At 37.5% G+C, this 24568-nt stretch overlaps 1 protein-coding gene across 3 annotated transcripts; it reads right to left on the reverse strand.

Moving 5' to 3' along the window:
• Nucleotides 1-4299: 4299 nt before the first annotated feature.
• On the reverse strand, nucleotides 4300-24398 carry LOC139145056 (F-box only protein 21-like). Of its 3 annotated transcripts, none has more exons than XR_011554891.1 (12): nucleotides 24183-24398; nucleotides 20374-20628; nucleotides 19752-19876; nucleotides 19075-19218; nucleotides 18605-18741; nucleotides 17011-17144; nucleotides 15897-16112; nucleotides 14417-14525; nucleotides 13210-13532; nucleotides 6798-6868; nucleotides 6139-6296; nucleotides 4300-5109 (listed from the first exon to the last, which is right to left on the reverse strand). XR_011554891.1 is itself a non-coding variant. In XM_070715987.1 (12 exons), the coding sequence occupies exons 1-12, from the start codon at nucleotides 24368-24370 to the stop codon at nucleotides 4940-4942; spliced, it is 1827 nt and encodes a 608-aa protein (XP_070572088.1). In that variant the 5' UTR covers nucleotides 24371-24398; the 3' UTR covers nucleotides 4300-4939. The 3 variants fall into 3 exon arrangements, 2 of the variants coding, with proteins under 2 accessions (XP_070572088.1, XP_070572087.1); XM_070715987.1 differs by having other exon boundaries at nucleotides 13210-13329; XM_070715986.1 differs by having other exon boundaries at nucleotides 13413-13532.
• Nucleotides 24399-24568: the final 170 nt, after the last annotated feature.

The following is a 24568-nucleotide window of genomic DNA, read 5'->3' on the forward strand; positions in this document are numbered from 1 at the left end:
TTTGCTTCATTTTTCATGAACACCATGTGTGGAACAATAACTAGACAGTAAAGTTCGATTATATTTGAGCGTGGATCAAAAGGACCCATTTTCGAGTAGTTTGAAAATTTAACACGGTTGAAACTAATCTGGGATAATTGGATGTTGAAATAACGTCGGTGCAATCTGCAAATGTAAGCTCATCTTTTTTTTCTTTTGAAGTTATACCTTTTTTTATATGAGTAATTTGTAATATTGCAACATTCAGCTAAAGGGCACCCAGCATTTTTGAGAAATTTGAAAAATATGAAGATCCAATTATCCCAAATTAGTTCCAATCGTGTTATTTATATTTATGGTGTTGAGACTGTACTGTTGAAAAAGCTGACAGTCGACTTCATGCCTTGTATCTTATTTTATTGAAATGTTCTAAGGTTAATTTTACCGAAACACTTTCCTTATACGGTTTTCCGCGTTAAATGGGAAATGGGCTGTTTGCCTGAACTGAAATGAGCATGCACGATTATAAGATTTAGTAACTTCACAGCCAGACTTCACAGCCAGGCTTGAAGTCAAGAGTCTACGATATTCAAGCTCGTCATAAAAGCTGTCACCGCACCATCATTTCAATGCCACTTCACTCTCAATGTAATGGCACCACATGGAAAAAACCCCCAAATAGTTGTGATAATACCGGAATTGGGTAACCTTCTTTTAGCCTTCGCAGACCGAGTGTAAACCTGCCATATTACCACGATGGGAGTTGAACAAAGGTTAATAACAAGCGTGGTTATAGAGATCTAGACAAGTACAAATTTTCACAATACAGAAGGTCACCTTTCGTCTCCAGAGTACAAATTGCTTCCCACTCGAGTTGTGGCTGAAAAGACCCCAACAACTATATCACGTTGCAAAATCAACAAACACGGTATCCCTGGTTATGCACCATAATGATCGGTTTTAATAGGTTACTAGGCAGATGGTCCCTCTTTCAAACCTTCCTTTGTTATCAATCATCATAATAGTGCCTTTCAGGTAGCTACTATGTAAGAATCACAAAGCATGTTTCGCAGTCTTTTAAAAAATAATTTCAACCAAATTCACAAAATGACAGCCATTGTCACAATAGGTAAACGTCTCGATGTATGCTATATCCATCTTCATGTTAAAGTTCTTTATCAGCAGACGTACCAAAACATACCAAGTTGTCAGTCTTTTTATTGAAAACATTCGTGTGGAAATGCTTCAATGTCATGCAAGTTTTACTTAAAACTGATCGCAATGACAATTAACCCATCCATCTCCCTGAACCAGTATCAGTATGTACGCGTGTTGTAATTCACTTACCCGTGGAAATCTAACAAGCTTTTTGCCTTCAAATTACAATCGAAACACTTGCCATAGCATCATCTGTTTCGGCACAACTTTTTCAATACAACTTTATTGGAATAGTTGGAGCTCTAAACAGAATGTAACATCTAGGCCTATTGGCATCCGGAAAACGATATATGAGTCAGAAGGCTTCAATTGACAGCACATATTCACTAAGGGCTGTACGATGGGTAACGTTGAAGGTGACATCGTGTCTTGGGTATCTTAGACTTTTAGATCATCCCTTTCAAGTCTTATCTCGAAATGGGTATAAACATTACGTCAGGCATTGTGTTTGTTATGAGGCCGTGAATTTGGCTGATGAATGAAAAACTGTTCTGTCCGAATTTTTTTCCGCGATGGGTTTTCTATTGGCACAGCGTTCGGTAAAGTTTCTCTCACGATGCAGCGTCACGGTGGTAACCATAACGGTTACCGATGACGTTTTATTTGACTGTGATTTCGGTCTCCTTTGTTTCAGCTGAGTGAAAATTTTTTATGAAAATAACTATGGTAGGAGAGGGAATTTCTTGCAATTCCCGTTACAATCCTGGGGAGAGTCGAATTGGTCGGTTCACGTAATTGTCTTTCATATATCTCTTCAAACATCGACATCACACCACACAAAGTGTCAAATCATGGGATTCACAGGCATAGACCCTCGAGAAATGTTCTTACTGACGCAAGAACGACCAACGCATACCCAAGCTTTGCAAACCATGCTGAAACCGTATAGGCGACTGATATATAGATGTGACGATCGCATTAAAGACGACTCTGATGGTTCTTCTATAATAAATGTCATTCAATTAAGTTTTGCTTCTGGCAAAACCATTTCAGATCATAGGTTGCTCAGTTACAGAAAGTTAAAGGTAGTGGGAGTAATGGCTTTAAGTCTTTCGGATGAATAGCGAACGGACTCTTAATTTATGTACATGCTATATATATGTTCCGTAGCTGAGCTTCGAATAACACACACACATACACGCACGCACCCACACATACATACATACATACATATATATACATGGTACGTTTTTGTGCATATACCGTACGATGCAACTACATCTTTCCCACGGCTGCAATTGCATTATACTAAAACTGTTGGTTACGAATTATTAGTGGCTAGCAATTTTCAAGGACAATGTATTATTAAGGAACGACATTGATTTTTTATGGTGATGGTATGATGATATGTAACAATGGTATTTAGACACAGAAAATCTGATTAACTCTGCCAGAAAACCTTGATGTTTTTTCAATCTCAGGTGGTTTCTTTATTAGTTTCAGTGGCAATTTTCTGTTGTCAGGAAACAATGATGAAACCCACGCAAGAGGAAGTGATTCTGTCTCCATCTGTATCTATGACAACGACAGATATGCTCTGCTTTGTCTGTTAGCCTATCTTTACTATCTGGAAAATTGGGTAATATAAATGCACTGTCTTGCTGTCGGCAATTTTACTCCTATTGGGATAAATTAGAGAACATCTAATACAATATTGCATGTTGGGATATTGTGATTGTCAGTATGTCAACTGTGACTTTGATACAACATCATTGTTGGTGTTAATGGGAAAATTACTCTTAAAAGAATCAATTTACTATCTTGTCACCTGCTAAGTTCATAACAACGACATAAAACCCAATTATCAATCTTTCTTTGTCAATATTACAACGCTTTGATATACTCCCTGAAGAGCAATGAAATACTTGGTATTTAGCTCAACAACAAATGGTGTGAACACTCTACTGAAATGACATTTTTTCAAAAAGTGGACTTTTTCTATGTATGGTTATATCTTTGTGATATAGAATCAAAGTAGCTTTCATCATAGAAAGTCTTCCCCCTTCTACTGTCTATGCTTTCATAAAATCTGAAGGCATAGCTCACCTTTATGGGTCATCGTTGGGCACAAGAGGGATTTCACATAGATTGTGTAACGTTTGGCACACTGAGAAGCTATTGAAACACGGGTCATGAACATTTGAATGAGTCTCTCTCGCTTCTAAATGACAAGTCTTCAAAGTCACACATTTGTCACGTTTGCTCAGAGTTTACCCTTTCATCACCATGGTTTGACCCAAACCTATTGGTATCATTGATGATTGTGGACCTGTTTAAACAGCCATTGGGGGGGTGAGCAGGTTAGAACGCAGGGGCAGCTTTTTAAAATTTGTGGCGGGTTAGCAGTTGTGAACACCGTTCACTATCCCCGCCAGAAGTCTATCGTGCCAAAAATTCTTCTAAATGATATCTTTACAATTAAAAACACTAAAACACCCTTTGTTAAAATTTCTTGAAATGGGTTAGTTGGCTGCCCTTGAAGAATGGGTGATCTTCATGGAACAACTTTGAAAGTGAAATCAAGTGTAAACATCTAATACGACACACTATAGGGAGTGTCATGTATATACAGATAGACTTGGAAAAAACGGGGTGAGAGATACATCTAATAAACAAAAATGACCAAATGCAATTGGATATTGCTGTTTTTATTCCCACTGACATGTACAGTTCAAAATATGTGCAATATCAGACTACCTGTGGACTTGTCTCTTGTGTTTTAAACTTGACCTTGATGTGAATGATGACCCGAGGATTGTTCAAGGAATAAATCTGCATCAGAAACAGATTCCAGTGGACCCTTCATCTTGTAACTTGTGTGTGAAACACGGAGAATGCATGACATAATGCATGACATTGCTGGTAACTTTTTCCGCCAAGTGTATTTTGTACTCAGAGTATCCCAACTATTGGAATGGAGCTGAACAGTCCAACCACTGTGGGTCTCTCTGCATACGGCAAAATTCTCTCCCTGTTTGCTGTTACATAAATTTTGATCAATCTCAATTTTTTTTTCATCTAAAATCAATCAAGGCAGACTAGTCTGCACAAAGATGAGAAATCATGAACTAAAACCAAAAAATTAAAAAAGAACGGCAGAGCAGATATTCAGAGATATTTATTTCGACATTCATCTTCATACAGCACACTCTGTACAACTGAACACATTTGAACCAGCAATATGATGATTGCTAAAAATTAACAGGTCAATTAGTCTCCCACTCAATATCAGTCAGAAGGGTCGTTTACATTATCTATCAGACAATAGGAATTCTGTCGCCTGTATCTATGATAGCAAATCACTGATTCTCAGTTGGATGGACAAGAAAAAAAAAAGAGAGCTAAGAGATATAGATGTAAATTTGCGGTGACCGTGCACCTTAAACCCTATCCCCACCATGGTTTGGCCCAACCCCATTGTCTTCAATGGTGATTGTAGACCAATTTACCAAGAAACAGGGGCGAACAGGTTATGCCCAAACAGTTGAATAACGTGCCTTGTAATGCCATTGTGTTCATATTTCATTGAAAAAAATTGTGATAATTCTGATGTCACAATCTAATTGATAGAAATTCGGCCGATAAACTCCCTGATGCATGTTGTCTTGCAAAATGCAAATCAGTTTTACCATCATTATGCGTGATAACGTCGTCACAAGCTCCAGAGAGGTCTGAGCATAACAGTCTGAAGTGAAGTAAATTGTTCTCAGATTTTCCGATGAACCATTCCTATTCCCACTCATTAGGAATAATAGAACACTGACACTTCGGCGACAGTGACTGGCAAGTCATCAGGATAGCGTTTGCCGAGTTCAGAATTGGCCATGTAAAAATTTCCGCAGTATTTGTTGAAGTATCGACCGACGTCTGGGTGCATGACCTTGTGCGGTTGTGGTGCAAATTCCAGATTTTCTGAAAAAGATATAGAAAAATGAAAAAAAAAATATTTAAAACTGTCAGCCATTAAGATAAGTTGATGGCTTTATTGAGCGCATGAAAATTGGTAGGCAATGTCGTGAATTTAGGCAAATTGTGTCTCAGGCTTCATTAGCATATCTCACTTATTCGCACTTTGAAACTCTGATCAAGGACTGTTCAAATTTCATGAAAGGAATCAGAAAAATTTGTGTCCGATGACAAAATCTCCTTGAGCTTTTAGAGTTTTGACATTTGATGACCAGAGCTCAATCTTGCAAATACACAGCTTGCAGATGTCTGTGTTCGCATTCTCTTTACCACGTGTGAAATGAAAATGTTCCCAACATGTCCCCCGCATGCAGTTGTCTGTAAATTGACACTTTGTTTACAGGACCAACATGGATGAGGGTTAAATGCACATCTGGAGATTCACGCTGTGGTTTGCACAACCATTTTAACTGACAGTGATATTCATCGCACCAGGGATAGTTTCTTGTCTATCTTTTTGCACTAAGTCAACTAAAAGTAGGAATAAAGCATATCAGTATTTCAAAACTAAGAGCTGTAATCAAGAATTGATGCATTTATGACGAAGGCAATAGTGGTTTTTGTAACTTTTTCCACAACACAAACTCAAAAGTCTAGATTTTCTGGAGTCCTCTCCCCATGTTGCTTGGTTGGAGGCTTCATGCATAGCAAGCGTCCTCGCCATCTTGGTCCTTTTTATATCTTGCCTGCCCCTATAGGTATACTAACATGTAATATCCTTTCAGATATATATTGACATGTACAAATAAGCAGTACACATGAGTTATGCCAGCTATCCCTGCCAAAACTCACAGATTCTTGCCATTTTCAAACAGAATCTTTGAACCTGACTAAATAATGATCAAATCAGCTCTTCTTGAGATACTTATGACACAGACAGACAGACAGAGACAGATGGAGGGGCAGTCAAACAGACAGAAATCTGTATGACATCAGCTCCTGTCTGTGATCCTGGAGACTAAAAATGGCACTCACCTTGCGCTGCGTATCGGTTGGTGCCATCTTCTACCAGGACATTGTAAAATGGCTGTTTGTCCTTGTGTGGTAGGTTGTACACCCCCATTTGCATAATCCATTCCTGGGGCATTTTGCAAGTGGAATCCCATCCATAAATCAAACACACGTAGTTGTACCTGCAAAGCATGATATTGTACACGGAATAAGCTCAGCTTTTACCTCATTACATGTAAACCATACCCTAAGATGCATCCTTTTATCCCATTTCATGCAGTTTATGGTATCGTTTTCATGCAATATAGCTTTTCCTTTTCATAAAATTGGCAGGCAGTGCTTATATATCCTGTGCCTAACACTGCCATCTGAAATGCTAACTGTCCCTATTTCCATTTCTCGTTGCTTGCATTCAACAGCGTGCCTAGTGTTTCTTTCTTGTTGCTATTTCCCCTTTGATATTCCCTGAAAATGAATCTGAACCCTTCTATCTCTCAAATTACCAAAGACTTGCTTGATCCGATCATTTTCAGAGGTGTGACTGGGCTGATGCACTTGGAAAATGAGGATGATGTGCTCAGTATTATTGCAATAAATTTTACAGGAAATATCCATTTTATTACTGATATTTCTTGCATTCTCGACAGATTTGCTTGGCAAAGCTGACTGCAGCCATTTCCTACCTTTTGTGTTTCATGATCATTCCGACAGAAAACTTCACCTCAGAATTCTCATCCCGTTTCTTTGCACGGATCTAAGATAGTATTGAAATTAGAGTCAAGGGAACTGACGTCACATGGAATTGTTTGATCATAAAAATAAAACATAAAATCAGGTCTAACTCAAGCTCAACAACATTTCATTAAATGGTGGTTGACCATACACTGTATGGAAACATAGGTTAAAGAAAAGCAATGTAGTTGAATAAATGGTAGAGTAAATAACAACAACAACAACAACAACGATGACAACAACATCATGTACATGTCAGGTGACTAACATTCTGTTCCTGGACCAAGACTGTATAGGGAGTAGAATTTCTGATAATATAATACAGTATCTTTGTCTATAAACTGAAATATTTTATGTTAAAATTATAATTTATATTGAAAGAATTACATCGAACTTGATTACAATAACATTATTTTGATTTACTCATATTTTTATTACTTTCAACAACTTTGTATAGATGGTTTCACCTAATTTTAATTCATTTGTAATTGATAAAGTGCTGATGATCATATGAGTGTCATATTTCACAGAGAATGATCAAAATGTCTTGGATTTTCTGATTGGGTAAGATTGGAACATTTTATCAATCTATTATTCATGTAACATCGTTCTCTATTATGTATTCTTTATAAATGCCCTTGGGTTACATCTTGAATGAGCCAGCAGCTGACTGGTGCAAATAGATGGCTTTTCATTTATTTACTGTACACCCCTTGCCCACACTGAATGATTTGTCAAGGGATACGTCGAGCCAACTGGCAATGACGGAGGGGATCACAACGACAGACAGAACAGCTGGCATCTTTTTTTTTTTTTTTTTTTTTTTTTTTTTATTTATTTGCACAAAATGATACATGAAACACCACAAAATGAACAAAATTGTGCATGGATTACACAGAAAAGTCGAAAGACTTATTTCCACTGTGGTCCATATTAACAAAAGACTAACAAAAAAATGGAAAAAGTACAAAGTAAGAAATCCGACAACAGAGAGTAAAACAAGCACTTCCAAAAATAAGTTAAACGGACTAAAACGCTCTGCAAATCACACCAAAGATTAAATGAAATCTCTCCTGACACGTTCGACATAAGAATCTTGCAAATGACGTTTTAACTTTTTTTAAAATTGTAATTGGAATCAATATTCCTTATACTACGTGGAAGGCAATTCCATAACTGCGAAGCTGAGTACTGAAAACTTGTTTGAAATAATTTAGCTCCTCCTGGGATAAAAACTGAGTTATTGCCAGAACGTGTATTATAATTGTGTACATTTTGTCTGGTAATAAAATTTGACGCTAGGTAGGATGGAGCTTGACCCCTTATTATTTTATCCATGAGATTCAGTTTCAGATACGACACTCTTTGCTCTACACAAAGCCACCCAAGTTTTTCAAAGTGAGCTGGCCCAATATGTTCCCTGGGGTGCATATCTAGAACAAACCTTATTATTTTATTTTGTGTTGTTTGTAGTCTATGTTTACTGCCAACCTTCAAACCTTGATACCAGTAGGCACAGGCATAATCAAAATGACAATTAATGAGACTGTTGGCAAGAAGTATACGTGTTTTCCTATCCAAAAAGTGACGTTTGCGAAACAAAAACTTAAGACGAATGTTTGCCTTCTGAATTATTTGTGTGGCCATACTCTCTCCTGATAGTGTTTGATGCAGATCGGCACCCAAATAATTAACGATGTCCTTGGCGATGACATTGGTATCGTTACAGACTATTTCCAGCTTAGACTGTTCTTTTAATAAATGTTTCGAGCCAAAAAGAATTGACTCAGTTTTACCAAGATGTAAAGTCAATTTGTTATCCACTAACCATTCATTCAACTTTGCAATTCTAAGCTTAGTTCGTTTTGTATTTTACCAATATCCTTGTCAGAGACCATCAGTGCTGAATCATCAGCATACAAAAGAAGTTTACAATTTACAGCAGAACACATGTCATTAACATATATTGAAAATAGAATCGGACCCAGTATCGATCCTTGAGGCACCCCACAATTAATCTGATTAAATGATGACATATGATTATTTACGGTGACCACTTGCTGTCTGCCAGTCAGATAAGAACTGAACCAACGAACAGCTTTTTGACTAAGGCCTAACGCTTTAAGCTTATCTAATAAGATCGTATGATCCACGGTATCAAATGCCTTCTGAAGGTCGATAAGTACCATCCCTGTTCGTTTACCCTGGTCAATCTGGTGTTTAATGTGATCAGTGATGTAAATCAAGCATGTATCAGTAGAGTACCCTGGTCGAAATCCTGATTGAAATTCATACAGTAAGTTGTTTTTCAAAAGGTACTCTTCTAGCTGGTCATAAATTATTCTCTCCAGAACTTTAGAAACAATGCTTGTAATCGAAACTGGCCGATAATTACCTTCAAAAGTTTTGTCATTCTTTTTGTAAACTGGGACAACTTTGGCATTTTTTAAATCATTCGGAACAACTTGTTGATGAATTGATAAATTAATAACATGAGTTAGAGGAGCAGCAATTTGCTCAGCGCCGTCTTTAATAAATTTGGCTGGAATATTGTCTAAACCTGTCGATTTAGTGCTGTCAAGAGAGGAAAGATGCTTGTAGACAACATAATCACTAACAAGGGACAGTTTGAAATCGTTTTCTACAACTCCTTTGCTAGAGTAAAAATGTTTGACATGGTCTATGCCAAACTTACCTGACATAGGAGGTAGTTTGTCAACAAGTGAAGATGCTATTGTGCTGAAGAAGTGATTAAATCTTTGTGCAACTTTTGTTTTATCAAAACAAACCTCATTGCCTATAACCAAGCCAATATTTGTGAAAGTAGAACCAACTTTTTTAAGGGGAGCTCCCAAGCTTTTCAAGATTTTCCAAATCTCTTTGCTGTTATTTCCACAATTGACTAATTTTGTCTTGAAGAATTCGGATTTTGCTCGTTTGATAAGTCTGGAAACCCTATTTCTCTGAAGGCGAAACTGCCTAAATAGGCTGTCCTCCCCGTGTTTTTTTAATTTCCTAAATAAGCGATCTCTCTCTTTAATTCCGTCTAAAATATCAGAGTTAATCCACGGTTCCGACCTTTGTTTCAAACGAATCTCTTTGATAGGGGCAATTTTGTCTACAACAGATAGAAACAAGGATTTAAATGTAATCCACGCTTCTTCGGCCTGGTCACAGTCAATGACCTGATACCAATCGACCTTATTAAGCATTTCAGTGAATAAACCTGTGGAATAACCTTTCATTGATCTTATCCTGACCGTTTTGTGAGACTCAAATTGAATTTTAGTAACCTTCCTGGTACAGTATGTAACATAGTGATCGCTGATACCGATTGGTAAAACGCCAGACTGGCAAATTTTGTCATGATCTGAGGTCAAGATAAGGTCAATGATAGTAGAACTATGTTTAGTGACTCTAGTAGGTTCACATATCAATTGTTGTAAAGCAAAAATATTACAAAATTATAAAAATGTCTAGTTAGACAGTTGTCATCGAACGTTACATTACAATTAAAGTCACCAATAAATATTGATTCTTGGTCGGAAATGCAATGTGTCGTGAGTAAATCTTCCAAATTCGAAAAAAGTTGGAAAATTTTGGAGGTCTATATAAAGTACCAATTAAAATTGGCTTTGACTTTGGCAGAGCAAATCAATCCATATGCCTCTAAGGTATCATTTTGTAAATCCGAGCGCTGTCGGAAAGCAAATTGGAACGAATGTACATGCAAACTCCCCCACCTTCTCTATTACGGTCATTCCTCTGTATTTCATACCCAGGTACATCAATCTCACTATCCGTTAGGAGTTATCTAACCATGTTTCACTCACGCCAATTATTGCTGCCTTAGATTCCCTGGCTAAAATCTTAATTTCTTCAATCTTTGGTAGTAAGCTACGAGCATTGATGTGGATAATATGGAGCCCCTTTCTTGAAACAATCGTATGAGCCTTTGTCTATAAGAGGGGTATTTGACATATTTTTGTCAGGCTTGTTATTCGCACTTGAATCGCGGACTTCAGAAATTTTGTGTGTCATTTCGACGTTACCCTGAAGACACTCATCAATAAATGAATCAGTGAAAGGTGGGAGAGAGCATAGTGAACAATACCAGTGCTCTAATGGATTTTCATAAAGTCTCGTGTATTCAATCGAAGAAACTCCTTCACATTTTGTGTGGAACCATTTCTCACAGGAAGAGCATAACAATCCATACTGGTTTGATTTGACAGGTTTTGGCAATCACCGCAAGGAAATTTGCAATTAAAATTAGGCCCTGGATTCAATTCAATATCACCTGCCAATATCAAAATAATTATGCACAAAACACCACCTGTAGAATTCTTTTGAAGGTTGTTTGAATTAATTGTGCGTACCTTGCTTGCCGCTGTCGGCGGTATCAGAAAATCTAAGCAATTCAATGACAAATACTTATGAGAATCTTCAATGATAAATTCAGAGAAGTTTCTACGTTGACTATTGACTGAAATACTTTGAATCTGACATTGCTGATTGGAAAACCATGAACAGAATGAAATTCGAAAAAAGATAATGCTCAAAACAACAAACAGTGTTGGAATGAAAGAAAAGATACCGGAACAGTATGTCATTTTACAAATTAGAAGAGCAAGTTCCAAAGAAGTCAAAATTTGAGAGGTTTCTTTGATGACGAAGAGAAGATCAGTACTTCAATAATACGAAACTGATGATTGAAGCCGCAATGTCCGCTCTTTGTAGTCGTCACTACCTGGCCGCCATAACCATATTCTGAGTCGTCTTTCGATGTTGAAGTTTTATAAAAACAAGGCTCGCAGAGAAAGAAGTCCACACAGTATAAGCACTGATAAATTCTTGATCGAATAGTTATGTCGGTAAGGCAGGCGTCGCACACAATACTTGTCATAATATCTGAACTATACTTCGACGTGAAAATCCAGACAGGTACTAGGAATGCTCACACCACGTTGGTCGATTTCTTTACGAAGTGACTTGAGAAATTTTAAACCTACCAGTACCAGCAGTACTTTAAAAGATATTTTCACAGGGAAGCAGCTTGAAATTCAAGGACTTTAACAGCGTTCGAGTTCCTAAGGACCAGAAGGAGTAATTACAGTGTAGTTACGGTGTACTCTGTTCGAACGTGGCGTGGCGTAGCGTGGCGTGACTTGACGTGGCTGCAGGAACAGGTGCTTCTGCTACCGTCTGTGTCCACGTTGGCCCTCGGGCATTGAAAAGTTTGCAGTTCTCAGTCAGAAACAGCCTAAAATCGTTTTAAAATCCACCAAACGGTCCACAAGACAATAACACAACGACGTACTTGTACCAACAACACCAAACCGGAATAAATAAATATAGTGCAATCCAGCAGCAAAGAAAAATAACGTTGAAAAAACGAAAATAGAAGGAGCAGCTACACGACGATGCACACTGTACGACAACCCTGCGCAGAAGACGTAAGTGATCAATCACAATTAGTTCAGGGAAAGCTGAGCACAAGCATAGACCCTCAGGTTTTTTCGCGAAGGTCTATGGCTCAAGGTAGTATGTGTCTCAATAGTGAAGAACTTAAACTTTTCCTCAAACTTTCCTCAAGGAATCTTTCAACCATTCTCTTTCAAAATCAGGAGTAAAAAAATCAGTGGTCACTATGCAAATTTGATACCAGAGAAACAAATTACCCAAGATTTACCCATATTTGAAATTCAAAATGGCCACCATCTCTGTGTTACCTCTATGGAAAAAGATAAAATTTTTGATTTTTGAAAAACTAACACTAAAATTTTCGATTTTTGAAAAACTAAGACAGTGAATTTTTCTTACAACAAGAGCTTCAAAATGAGCCCCAACAAGTGGTAGATCAGAAAACAATCTAAAAGTTTGGGAGTCTGAATATCTGTACTCAAGGCACATTCTACCTTAAAAGGTATACTGTCACCTGTTCCAATTTTGCTACAGTTACCATGGAAAGAGAAAATCTAACCAATCAAATATTTTAAGTGGATGGCCACTTTTTTAAAAACAGCGCCCTCACATGGGCATGTTGAATACTAAGGAACGCCCCTTTGACCATATATGGGCATATTTAGATTACATGTAACTGTATATCTTTAAGCTAAGCTTGAACATTCAGGGGATAAGTGTAAAACAAATGTCCTGAGATATGTCAGATAATATCATCTGCGTCGGCAACAACTTTTGATATGAGCTAGAAAAACTACTGAGCATAACAACAGAACTCGATAAGCATAACAGTTACATTCGACATATCAACATATCATGAAATGACATGTGTAATGTCAGCCTTTCACACCAAGATCAAACTATTAGATTTCTATGATTTTTTTTTGCAAGAAACACTACCTCAGCTTGTCCGGGCAAAACTTGGTCGACAATCATTTCCCTGGCTTCTGAGAGCATGAAGTTGACCCAGTCTTGTTGTATCAGAACATTCTCTGACAAGTTGTTCAGACTCTCAATAACCTGTGAGAATTCATCGCGAGGAGAAAAGAGAGAATGAAAAAAAGCAGAAAAGAAAAGAAAGAAACAAGCTGAATGATTTTTACCTCTGCTGTTTGTGAAGCTCGGTTGAGGAGTTCGCGAACCCTGGTGCGGTAAGAAAGATGAGCGATCACGCTCTCCTGCACGGCTGATGTAGTGCTGATGTCGCGTAAATTGACAAGGACCTGTTTTGGCCAAAAGAGACATTTCAAAAATTGAACGTACAGTATGTATGATTGAACGGTGCGTTGCCCAGCCTTTCTTGTCAAATTTTGAGCATTACGGCTTCTAAACCGCTGCTGAAATTTGTTAAATTCAATCGCTGAGGAATGGTTATTTTTCACTTCTTTCTGAAATGTGAAATATAAAGTTTATCTAAACCATTTCTTTGGCTTCAGTTGAACGATATTTCTCATGCTACAAGTGTAGATTGATGCCACAATGGCTATGATTGACAAACCATGTATCAAAAAAGTCCTTCTCCTGGAGCTAGGACACAAACGTTTCCCCTTTGTGTTCAAATATGCTACAGTAGTATTAAATGTCAGTAAAACAAAACTTGTGCTGAACACTGGTTAGAGATTTAGGTAATCCTGTAGCTTAATTTATGACTTTTGTATGGTTGGAAATGTCAGTCAAGTCGATCAGCATTTATGACACATGTTGAAGATTATATGAGTTCTGACAAAACATTCATACAGCTTCAACGCATTTACTGACAGTGTTGATAAAGCAAATAATTTATCAATTTTAGTATTAAATAACAAAAGTGTGAATCTGCCCTTGGCTGCAATCTTTATTGCTTGATGTTCATAACAGCCGGGTTGCGAGTGGACAATATTAGAGTTCATGATTGGGTTTAGGAAAGCATTTCATCCTTTTTTTTCAGAAGAAACGCTAATAAAACTGACATTCTCACTTTAGAAAGGAATAGACATATTTTGCACAAGTGGGAAGTTCAATGAATTACAAGAAACTGTCTGCGTGAACATTTAATCATTTAATGAAAAAGTGCAAGGATACTGAACCAATAAAATGGGAGAAATGAAAAACAACTGCACATTCTCACCTCTTGGAGATTAATATTGAGATGGAGATAAACTCTGGCCTGCAGTAGTTTGACCTCAATGTCATCTGGACAAAGCACAAGGTAAAGTTCTAAGGCGTTTCGCAACCCGCTGCCAAATGACAAAAAAAAAAGAGAAAAATACACTTCTATAATTTGTTTGTGATAACAGAATACTTGGAAGGACAGATGTCTGATGAGGTGTTGATCAGATTACAAAATGGGCAGGGAACTTGATGACTCGGATGCTGACCCTAAAAATTTCCTGTTTGTTCATCAAAGTGAAATGTTTTTCAGATACATATCACTGACAAAGCCTGATATGTAGACTGTTGTTCAATTTATCTTCTTCGGGCGAAACCAATAATTCCATGATGCGTAAATTTTCGCGCATTGTTAAAGGTTTTCGTCATTCTCTCAAAATGAAAATTACACATTTGATTTTGAACTTGTTAAAGTTGTGCTGAGATAAGCATCTGGGCGATAATCACTGACAATCTTTCTGAGCAAATCAGTTGGGACATTACTACACCAATGAGCTTCATGAAAATACTATAATGGTATCAAAATACAGGTTTGATTCCAAGAACACCATAAAAGAGCAAAATATATCTATATATTTTTTCTTGAAGTTTCAGATTTATTGTTTTTATTCAGTGTGGCCCTCTACAGAAATCGTACTCTGAACTGAACTGAACTTGATCTCCATTACCCTTAATTACCAGACATGGAAATATACTGTGAGCTGAACTGAACTTGATCTCCATTTATAAACCCATAATTACCAGATGTGGAAAAATATATTGAGAGTCAAGTAAATTGTTAACTGGCACAGAGCAGGCTGTATCAGGACTTAATCCCGCTGTCCATAGATCATTAGATTGTCTTATGGCTATGCACTGTGCTATAATGCTTTGAAATGGCTGGAATCAGATATGTGATGTCATTATGCTTTCTAATTATGTGTTCTCTTAAACTCTGAATTCTTCAAAACACAAGCCCGAGTAGGAGAGAGCCCTCTCATGTTGAGAGTTTGTTTCTCCTATCTGCTTGGGCTGAACAAATAGGTGAGACTATTTGCCATATGGACTTTGTTTAACCATTTCTGTAGAGATTTGAGTCATCAATGGTTATTTTCATCACAGACAGCTGCTGATTTTTCTGTTAATTCCAATGTGGCAAAAATTGGTGTAGCCCGTTGTAACCAGACACACAGATAAATTTTCCAGATCCTACGATTTGAGGTAAATTGGCAACAATACTTCTTATATCGTAATTCACATTTTTCATGTCCAGCTCATCTTTGTACATGCTGCTCTGAGCTCTAACTACTTGCAAGATTATCAATGGCAAAAATTGTGGTACTAAGCCGGAAGCTGATGAAAACTGACGTATGCTTACATTCCGGATGCTAGGGCTGGGAGAGCGCTGGAAGGTGGGGGAAGACTAGGAGGGTTGACGGAGGGACCGGGAGGGTTCTCACCTGTTGTCATCACGATGGGGATTGATCCTGAGCAAGTTGGATGCCATACGAATAAACACCGCCTTGTGAGTACAACTATTGAAATAGTGGCTTGTCGTTGAGGCTACTGCAGGTGAAATCTCCAGACACTGACTGGCATGTAATAATCTACCCTTGTTAAAGACATCAATGTAAATGAAATCATCTGCTGAGTTTGTGGCTGCATTCTCTTCATTCCTAGATACAAGAGAGTTGGAAAAGTTTATAATACCGTAATATATAAATAATTTATACACATTCCATTTATGATGATGATGCTATTTGCTGATTTGGCTGCCCATGCAAAATATTAACCTGCTTGCCATGTTTTGAAATTTTTTTTTACAAAATTAAGAACCAGTTCAGAGACACTGCGGAATGATCTGAACAAACTTGCGTACAGCAAGCTAAATGAATGGCGCCCTCAGTGTCAGAGAGGGGTTGTATTTTAAAATTGCTGGGAGTGGTTGGGTTCTGTGGTGACATTTTCTAGTTCAGCTGCCTCGACATAATCTCCATCGATGACCTACGGGAATTCCAAGTATCATTTTCCACAAAAGAAAGGATTTGCTAGTCACTTAGACATTTTTTCCTGCATTTAAATTATGAAAAAAACTGTTACAACATTGGACAAGACTCGAAAGCTTTGCTGTTCGAGTTCAAATCATAAAAAATTTGTAAAAAATTCCCTGAGATACACCAGACTATGGTTTACACTTGGGAAAGGCTGAGCACTTTGAAAACACTGTTATACTTGAAATTTATACATGAAAAATCTCGAACTATTTTGCTTTGTTAAAGTATTTCAACCTTATTGTTCAGTAAATTGACAACTCAAAAACATAAAGTTAATCCTTAGTTTAATTGTACATCTCCATTGTAAGATTGGCATTTATTAATTAACCTATTCAGGCATGAATTTCTGGTACCATACCTGAATTACCCCTATGCATAGTGAACAGGGCTGAGACATGGTTCAAAATACAGATATTTGCCTCCTGAGAGATTTGATCAGATAAAGTGGTATTACGTGGTTGAATACAATGAGCGAATCAACAGGAGAACTTAATGGTTGAAAAAAAATGGGTTAACTTACCACGGACCCATGTGCAACCTCATGAGAAAATGATTAGGAAAATTGACTGGCTGTAAGCTGACTCCAAGCCTTTTGGCAACGGATGTGTATAGAATTGAAAGGGTGATTGGAATTCCTGTTTTCCTTTCAATGACCTGGAAAACACGTGAAAAAAAAACAAGCATTCACAGCTTCTGGAGAGTGCTAGTAGTATAACCTTAAATATTAAAATCACGGCAAATAAGTAGTGACCTGTGTGAAATTCAAATCTTTTGAAAGAAGGGAAAGTGCGCCTGGGAGTGCCGATATTTCAACCCATGTTTTTACAATATCTTACTGGTCTGCTTCTTATGTAGATTTCTTTTGAAACTTGTGAAGCCAATGAAGCTTTTCCATCCTGTTTTTATCGTCAAAATCAAAATAAAGTTTCCCCCAACAATGTGAATTTCAATCACCTGTAGGTTTTGAGAAAATTTGTTTCTCTAATAAAAGATCTTCACTGTGACCCTTGACCTTTATTCTTGACTGAGGTAATTTGTTTCGCTCATTAAAAGATTTACACAGTGACCCTTGAATTATTCTCAATCGTGAATTTCAAATATCAGTACATTTGATGTAATTTGTTTCAGCCTCTAATAAAAAGATTCATGGATTGACACTTGAATTTTGGTTCTCGATAATGAAAGAGAATGGTTGAAAATGTCCATTGGCAAAAAGATAAAGGTTTTAGTGTCAGGGGACATTACTATAAAATTCCATTGTGGAAAGTGGAGATGTCATAGCGCCCTCTGTGGTGCAGTTTGCACAATGCTACAGACATTCTTTTTGATCTTACAGAGTGTCAGCTTGCTCTGTTGAGAACGCATTTATTACTGCAAAGACCATTATTTATCTTAATATTAGCACTTAGCACTGGTATAATATGGGTATGTACAGCCCAATCAAGTTTGAACAATTATTATGTAAACAAGTATCTTCATGACTAGGGAATAAATTCTAAATCTGGCAAACTAGCAATATTGGGATATCGCTGCTTGCTGCTTTGAGTATCTGTTTAATGTATATGTTACAATAACAACCTACAGAGACTATTCAACACAGTACTACATTGACAGTTTTTCTTGATGGGGAGAATTTTAAAGACATGCATGCCACGATAATCTTCAGGAATTTCATTTTGTCTCTAGTGATAACACAGGCAGATTGAAGCCATTTTTCATTTGAAATGTTGGTAAATATTGGGTAATATGTTTATTTAGTACCAAAATTTGCATGATGACCCAGATTTTTATTCAGGATTTTGAAAGTGAATGTTTTAAATTTGATTTGGGAAAGTTTGAACAAGAGTTTAAGTCTTTCATTTTTGAGGCACCAATACCTTACGTTTGACTTAAGTTGGAAATTCCAGAAGATCATTCAGCACCATTTTACAAGTGGTGTAGCCACAAACTGATGATGTCAAATTGCCGTACACAAAACACAGACGCCTTGTAATTATGGCAATGTGTATGGTGTACAGCCATTTGACGTCATCAGTTTGTGGCCATACCACTTGTAAAATGATGCCACTCATTCATCTCTATCACTGTATGAAAAATCATAAGTAGGCACGTACCTTATTAATATATGAATTCAACTTATCATAGTAATCTTGTTCATTGCCCTTGTAACCCTCTTGAATGAACAACACTGTATTCAAACATTCTACAACTCTCCGTCTTTGATCTTCATTCATTTCCACTCTGCAAGGGACTGAAAAAAATAGCAATGGCTGTAATCACAAGTAGAACTGTTTTGAATTCCTTTCAAAATCTTAAAATATCTGCACGCAGACAGTTTCATTTTCTGGAAGCATTTGGTAAACCTTCACTGGTGAATGTTGGAATGACAAATAAATGCATAAACTTTGAGTAACATATAAGACACATGTACAAAGTAGGATAAAATTTATAAGTACGTATTCAGCAATCCCTTCAAGTCCCCGTGTGGCCAATATCTGCCAGGATATTTGGTTAAGTTTACCGACAACTTCAATGTGGGTCAAAAACCTTTCAGTATAAAAAATAGATTGAAAGATCAACTTACTCTGTTGAAAGCAGACTGGATGGTCTGGGCATCTGTTCCGCAGTTCAACTTGAACCTTAAGGGCTAATTGATCGAACTCTGACTGGATCGATACTTGCTGAATCTGTGTAGCTGGTTGACACCACTGTGCCAGCAGAATGGCACCTTGGTTAAGTGGTAACACGACACGACACGTAAGTGAGTGAGTGGATTCCTCTTAATAATGATGTACATAAAGAATTCTTAAAGTACTTTAAGCGTAATTTTGTGGTTAAATTTTGTCTCTGAAAGTTCACAAAGTAACAACACAGTCTCCACACTGATAAGACTCTGTCAGTAACTTTCAAAACCGTGCCACAAAGTCTGCTGTGTTTCTACACGGTTTGGTAAGAGAATAGTGCATTTTTTATTTGATTTGTTCAAAATATGATGAAACAAGAAACTGTCAACAGATATGTTGTAAGAGACTTTCCTAGATCATGTACCGGTAGGGGTCTAGTGTCTGCAGGGTATAGTCTCACAACACAGTCAGTGCAGTGACTACAGTTCATAACTGCCAAAATGTCACTAATTCAAACTAAAAGACACCAAAATCCAATAATCAGGCAAACCTGTACTTGTACCACATGGCTGGAAAAAGATCAGCAGAGCGAATATCTAATTCTTGTTTTTGAATGATACAATTACTGATTTCTCACCTGTTTCCAAAGACTGTTCCTCATTTGGTTTGGCAAGGAAGTCTCTCCATGTCGTTGATGAGACATGATGCTGCACATACCGTATAGCCTTCCCTGCATAGTATTTCTTGGTCAGCTGATCATTTCTGAAGAAAAATTACAACATGACTCTCTGGAAATTCCCTCTTTTCTAAAAGTTAGCATGAAAGTCTGTGAATTTGATGAAAATTCATTTTTGAAAGAATCTATACAAAAGTACAGTTAAATTGCAATGCCTATAACCTTTGATGATTTTTTCTGATTTTTATTGTCAACTACAATTTCCCATTCTACTCAACAAGGCATATTGACATACACAGTATTCAGCTTGTCAACTCAGCCTGTACATGTGAAAACTGCATTGTAGTTGCTGATAAGTGAATTCCAGTCCGGACTACAATTCAAATGTATACTTGCAACAAGAGTACATTTTACCATATAGAAACTGTGTTGACAAGCTAAGTAGTAGATGTTCAAACATGTTTGGAGAGTAGCATGAGAAACTATGGTTGACATTAAGAACAAAATTGGTCAAAGAAAGACCATCAAAATGTACCACTACCAGCCGTTCAAAAATCCTAAGCATGAATTAATGCACACATACTGATTTTCATCGTTAATGATAGCCAACAGCTCATCTTGAATGAATCTGCTGTGGAGGAAGTCATCTTTGAGAAAGAGCTCCTTAAAGCCTGCAAAGCCTTCATTGGACACATCATCTAGGTGATAGTAGAGAGGTGAAAGCCTCTTGACGAGGTGCTGCACTGTTCGTCCAATTTTGAAGCGTAACTTGAAGAGATCAAACCAGCCGTCCTCATGAGCAACTTCATGTTGTGCGAGCTCACTCAGAGTTGGCCATCTGAAAACACAAACACAGACACTGAGTTTAACGTTTCACTGCTATGCCTAAAACCCATTGATTTTTGTTATGATTATGGATCTGTTCACAGGATATTGGGGTGAACAGATCAGGGGAAAATGACAAAACTTTCACTATCTAGAATTTAATATAACTGTTAGAAGATATACAAAAATATTTGCCGTTCCCTGAAATACTTCATTTGATAGCTTCTGTAACTTAATCTTGTGAATTTCAGATATGGACGTATTCCCGTTTAATATTTTATGCTAGCTGCAAATCTTCATTATCATAAAGGAAATGGATAAAATCGAGACAGTAAGTATAGAAAGTTCTGCAAATAATTTTGCCAATGGAAACACTAGATGAATTTTTGATGATGTCTTAAATTCTAAAACATTCCCTACACTAACTTTATACATGCAGGCTTTGGCTCTCTGACCTTACATGTTCAAAAAATTCTCTGTTATCTGACTGAATCAAAACAAACAGAAAACTAAGAACAGGTAGCTTCACATCTTTCATGACATGCGATGCAATGCTTCTGTCATATTTCCCACATACTGTACATGTAGAGAGAATTGCAATCACTCTTACAGTATAAAGTGGCAATACAAGTACGATTACTAATATCGCACAATACTTCGGAAGTAGTACACCAGTTTAAAGTTTAAGAAATCATTCACATTATTTTCCTTCATTCTGGATGACAGGACGAGTACAAAATGGCTTGTACAGGTTGAGTCATTGTACATGAGTCATTTTGCAGTGAAAGCATTTGTCCTTGAGCCATGATGCTATACTCAATTGTATAGTCACATTTTCATTACAGACATGCTCAAATAACTATACACAGTAGAGGGGGACCTCTCTCCTGCCTATGCAATAATTGACACCCCACTTCCCTACTTTGTTATCATTGGGGGGGGGGATTAATCTCACACCTCAATATTTGCAAATAGATTACCTTGAAGTGTAAAAGCGTAAACAGCACCAGCACTGCAGGAACATCTTTCCCCAGTGACAACTTGGTGGTGGTGCAGACAAAGAGAAAAATTCTTTTTGTCTGTGGTGGCGGTGGGGAAAGGTTGTAGGCTACTGAACAGCAGCAATTAGTTCATGGAACAAACCATGAAAGGAAACCTTGGCTAAGAAGTTGCTACTAGCAAGGGTCACATTTGCATATGTTCAACACGCACTACTGAAGTGAATTGAAGCATGGAGCTAAAAAAGGATAAAGGGTCTGAAAGTATAAAGCTGACATTAATGAATAAAGGGTGTATCATCTCTTCATTGTAATTTCAAAACTTACTTTAGAGTTCAAATTTGGAAAATAAAGATTACTTAAAATTCAGAATTTTGAGAATTTCATTTAAGTCCCCATATCAAAGCATTTGGAAGACATAAATTAGAATATGAAGCTTCCCACAGCTGTAAGAGTTTCTTAGTTTCTGCAAAGCCACCAGAAATGATCACTTGATTCCATTTTGGGGCCCAACGTCAGGCTGGGGGGGGGGGGGGGGGGGGGGGGGGGGGGGGGGTTAAAGTCTGTAGCTCCAATCTGGATAGACAGGCTTCACATAGCTGTGAAAAATATAAAAAAGTGACGTACATATAGACCTTCTCCAAGCAATTGAGCTTGGATGAGAAATGCATGATGGACATCTGGCGCTTCTCTTTGAGTACCGGTACAATGGGCTTTTGAAGATCTTTTCTTATTGGTTGTCCAGTAACTTACTTTCATATTGGCTATTCACTTGCAGGGAGGATAATTATTAATAAGAGCGTAATTATTATTCATCCTGCAGCAGGGTGAATAGCTTATTTCTTATTTTATACCTCCTGTAATGATAAAATGTGGTACATAAGTTATCTAGTCAAAGCCACTTGACCTACCTTACCCCTTTGAGCACTTTAATTTTCTCTCACCAAAATTTTAGAGCAAAATTTTTCCAATTTTGATGAATTTTTCTGTAATTTTTTGATAATTTTGGCCCAAATGGACACCACATTTCATTGGCTACAGTTTTTAATCAAAATTTTGGCAAAAAGCTGAGAAAAATTGACTGGGGTTTATTTTATAAAGGGGACAAAAATAGACTTTGGCGCTCAAAGGGTTAATATTTCCCATAAAGAGTTGGCCTTTGCCAATTTGTAAGTTTCATAATATAGATTGCGCTCACTGTTAGCCGGGGTTTACCCTAATGATGCTGACACTGTGAGTATTTTCAGTGTGACCTTACCACCCACAGCAGCAATAACAGGGTTGGTGTTTGTCACCTCAGGAGGCAAACAGCATACAACATGTAAGAATACACAGGAAAAATCTAACATTTTCCACTTAAAAAGGAAAGAAAATTAATGGATTTCTTCTTGACATTAGTGTTTCAGAAACCAGTGACAATAGCTGCTGTTGACCACAGACCAGATATTTAGAAATACGCAGGTTACGCAATTATATAATTGCATAATTTCCCTGACCTCACCATCAAATACCATATTATGCACAGTCGCTTGTTCCTTGATTAATGGTGAAGGCTGCTGTATGCATTAGAAAGATAGGCTTTCTAATGCATACAGGAGGCCTCACCGTGCACTGAACCACTAGTGACTGTGAGATTACATGTACAGCAAGGTACACTAGACCAACAGGGCAAATTCCTCCCAATTGGAAGAAAATCTCCTGATCAGGAGACCTCCTAGAAAATGTTACATGTATTTTGATACATATTACAGTTTTTCTCTTCTTTGAAGAATTCTCCTGATCAGGAGATTTGTTCTAGATACCAGTGCAACAGTTCAAAAGTGATAATAATGATTGAATTCCGGGACATGACTTAGACATTAAAAAGTACAAATGGAGTTGATCCACATGGCTGAAATACTATTTCAGGTAAGTGACAATTTGCTTTATGTCTTTTCTACAGAAGATATCACTATTATTGAATAGATGTGAAAATTTGAAAAGAAAGCAACTGCGAACTTTTTCAGAACCCATCTACAAAATTTTGTACACTTATCTAAATGAGCAAATGTCGATTAAATTGCGCAGAATTATTCTGTCAAAGTAGTCTCCATATCAGGGAAATTCTCATGATTTTTTTTTTTTTTTTTTTTGGGGGGGGGGGACAATTTCTTCTCCCAATCGAGAGGAATTCTCCCTTTTTGTCTAGTGTATGCACAGTCACTTGTGATCGGTCTATTCCGCTCGGCGTCTATGCCTTCATAGACGTGTGTACATATGCCTGGTTTTTCTCAGGCATATTGTACACACGTCTATGGGGGCATAGACGCCGAGCGGAATAGACCGATCACAAGTGACTGTGGTGTTTGTACCTTGCTGATGTATCCGCCTGCAAAGATGAATGACATCAAATGAATGCATTTCCTTTGAGACAGAGGACGCAACCAATGGGCGACTTGTAGAAAGCACTATGAAGTCCCGGTCTAAATGCCTAGGTACGGTGTCTATATATAACAAGGGCTGCAACCTGCAAAAGTGAATGATCAACAATAGTGCAGATAGTGACAACACAGCGCGCGTTCAGACTGACCTCTGCAAAATCTTTCGTTTCCACAGTTCCTGGCTGGTTGATATCGCCTGAAACCTTGTACACGTGGATGAAAATGACACTACGTCTGCATGATCGAGCTGAGTGTTGCACAAAATCAGCTCGACGATTTCGTCAGCTAGCAAATGCAACGGACTCAAGTCCTCCACTTCTGCCTGGCAGTCTTCCATAATAATGATCTGTGGCTGTACTATATATAACATGACCTTTGACATCAATCGTGCGCGAAAGTCACGAGAGTTGTGTAAGAACGAAGACACAGTAAATAAATTCTAAATTGTTGACATAAGCGAAAAAAATATGATTTATAATGTATATATCTTGTCTTCAGATGAGCCACCATACTTCGAATAGGACGGATCAGCTGC

This window comes from Ptychodera flava, chromosome 12, assembly GCF_041260155.1.
Source record: "Ptychodera flava strain L36383 chromosome 12, AS_Pfla_20210202, whole genome shotgun sequence".
Lineage (NCBI taxonomy): Eukaryota > Metazoa > Hemichordata > Enteropneusta > Ptychoderidae > Ptychodera > Ptychodera flava.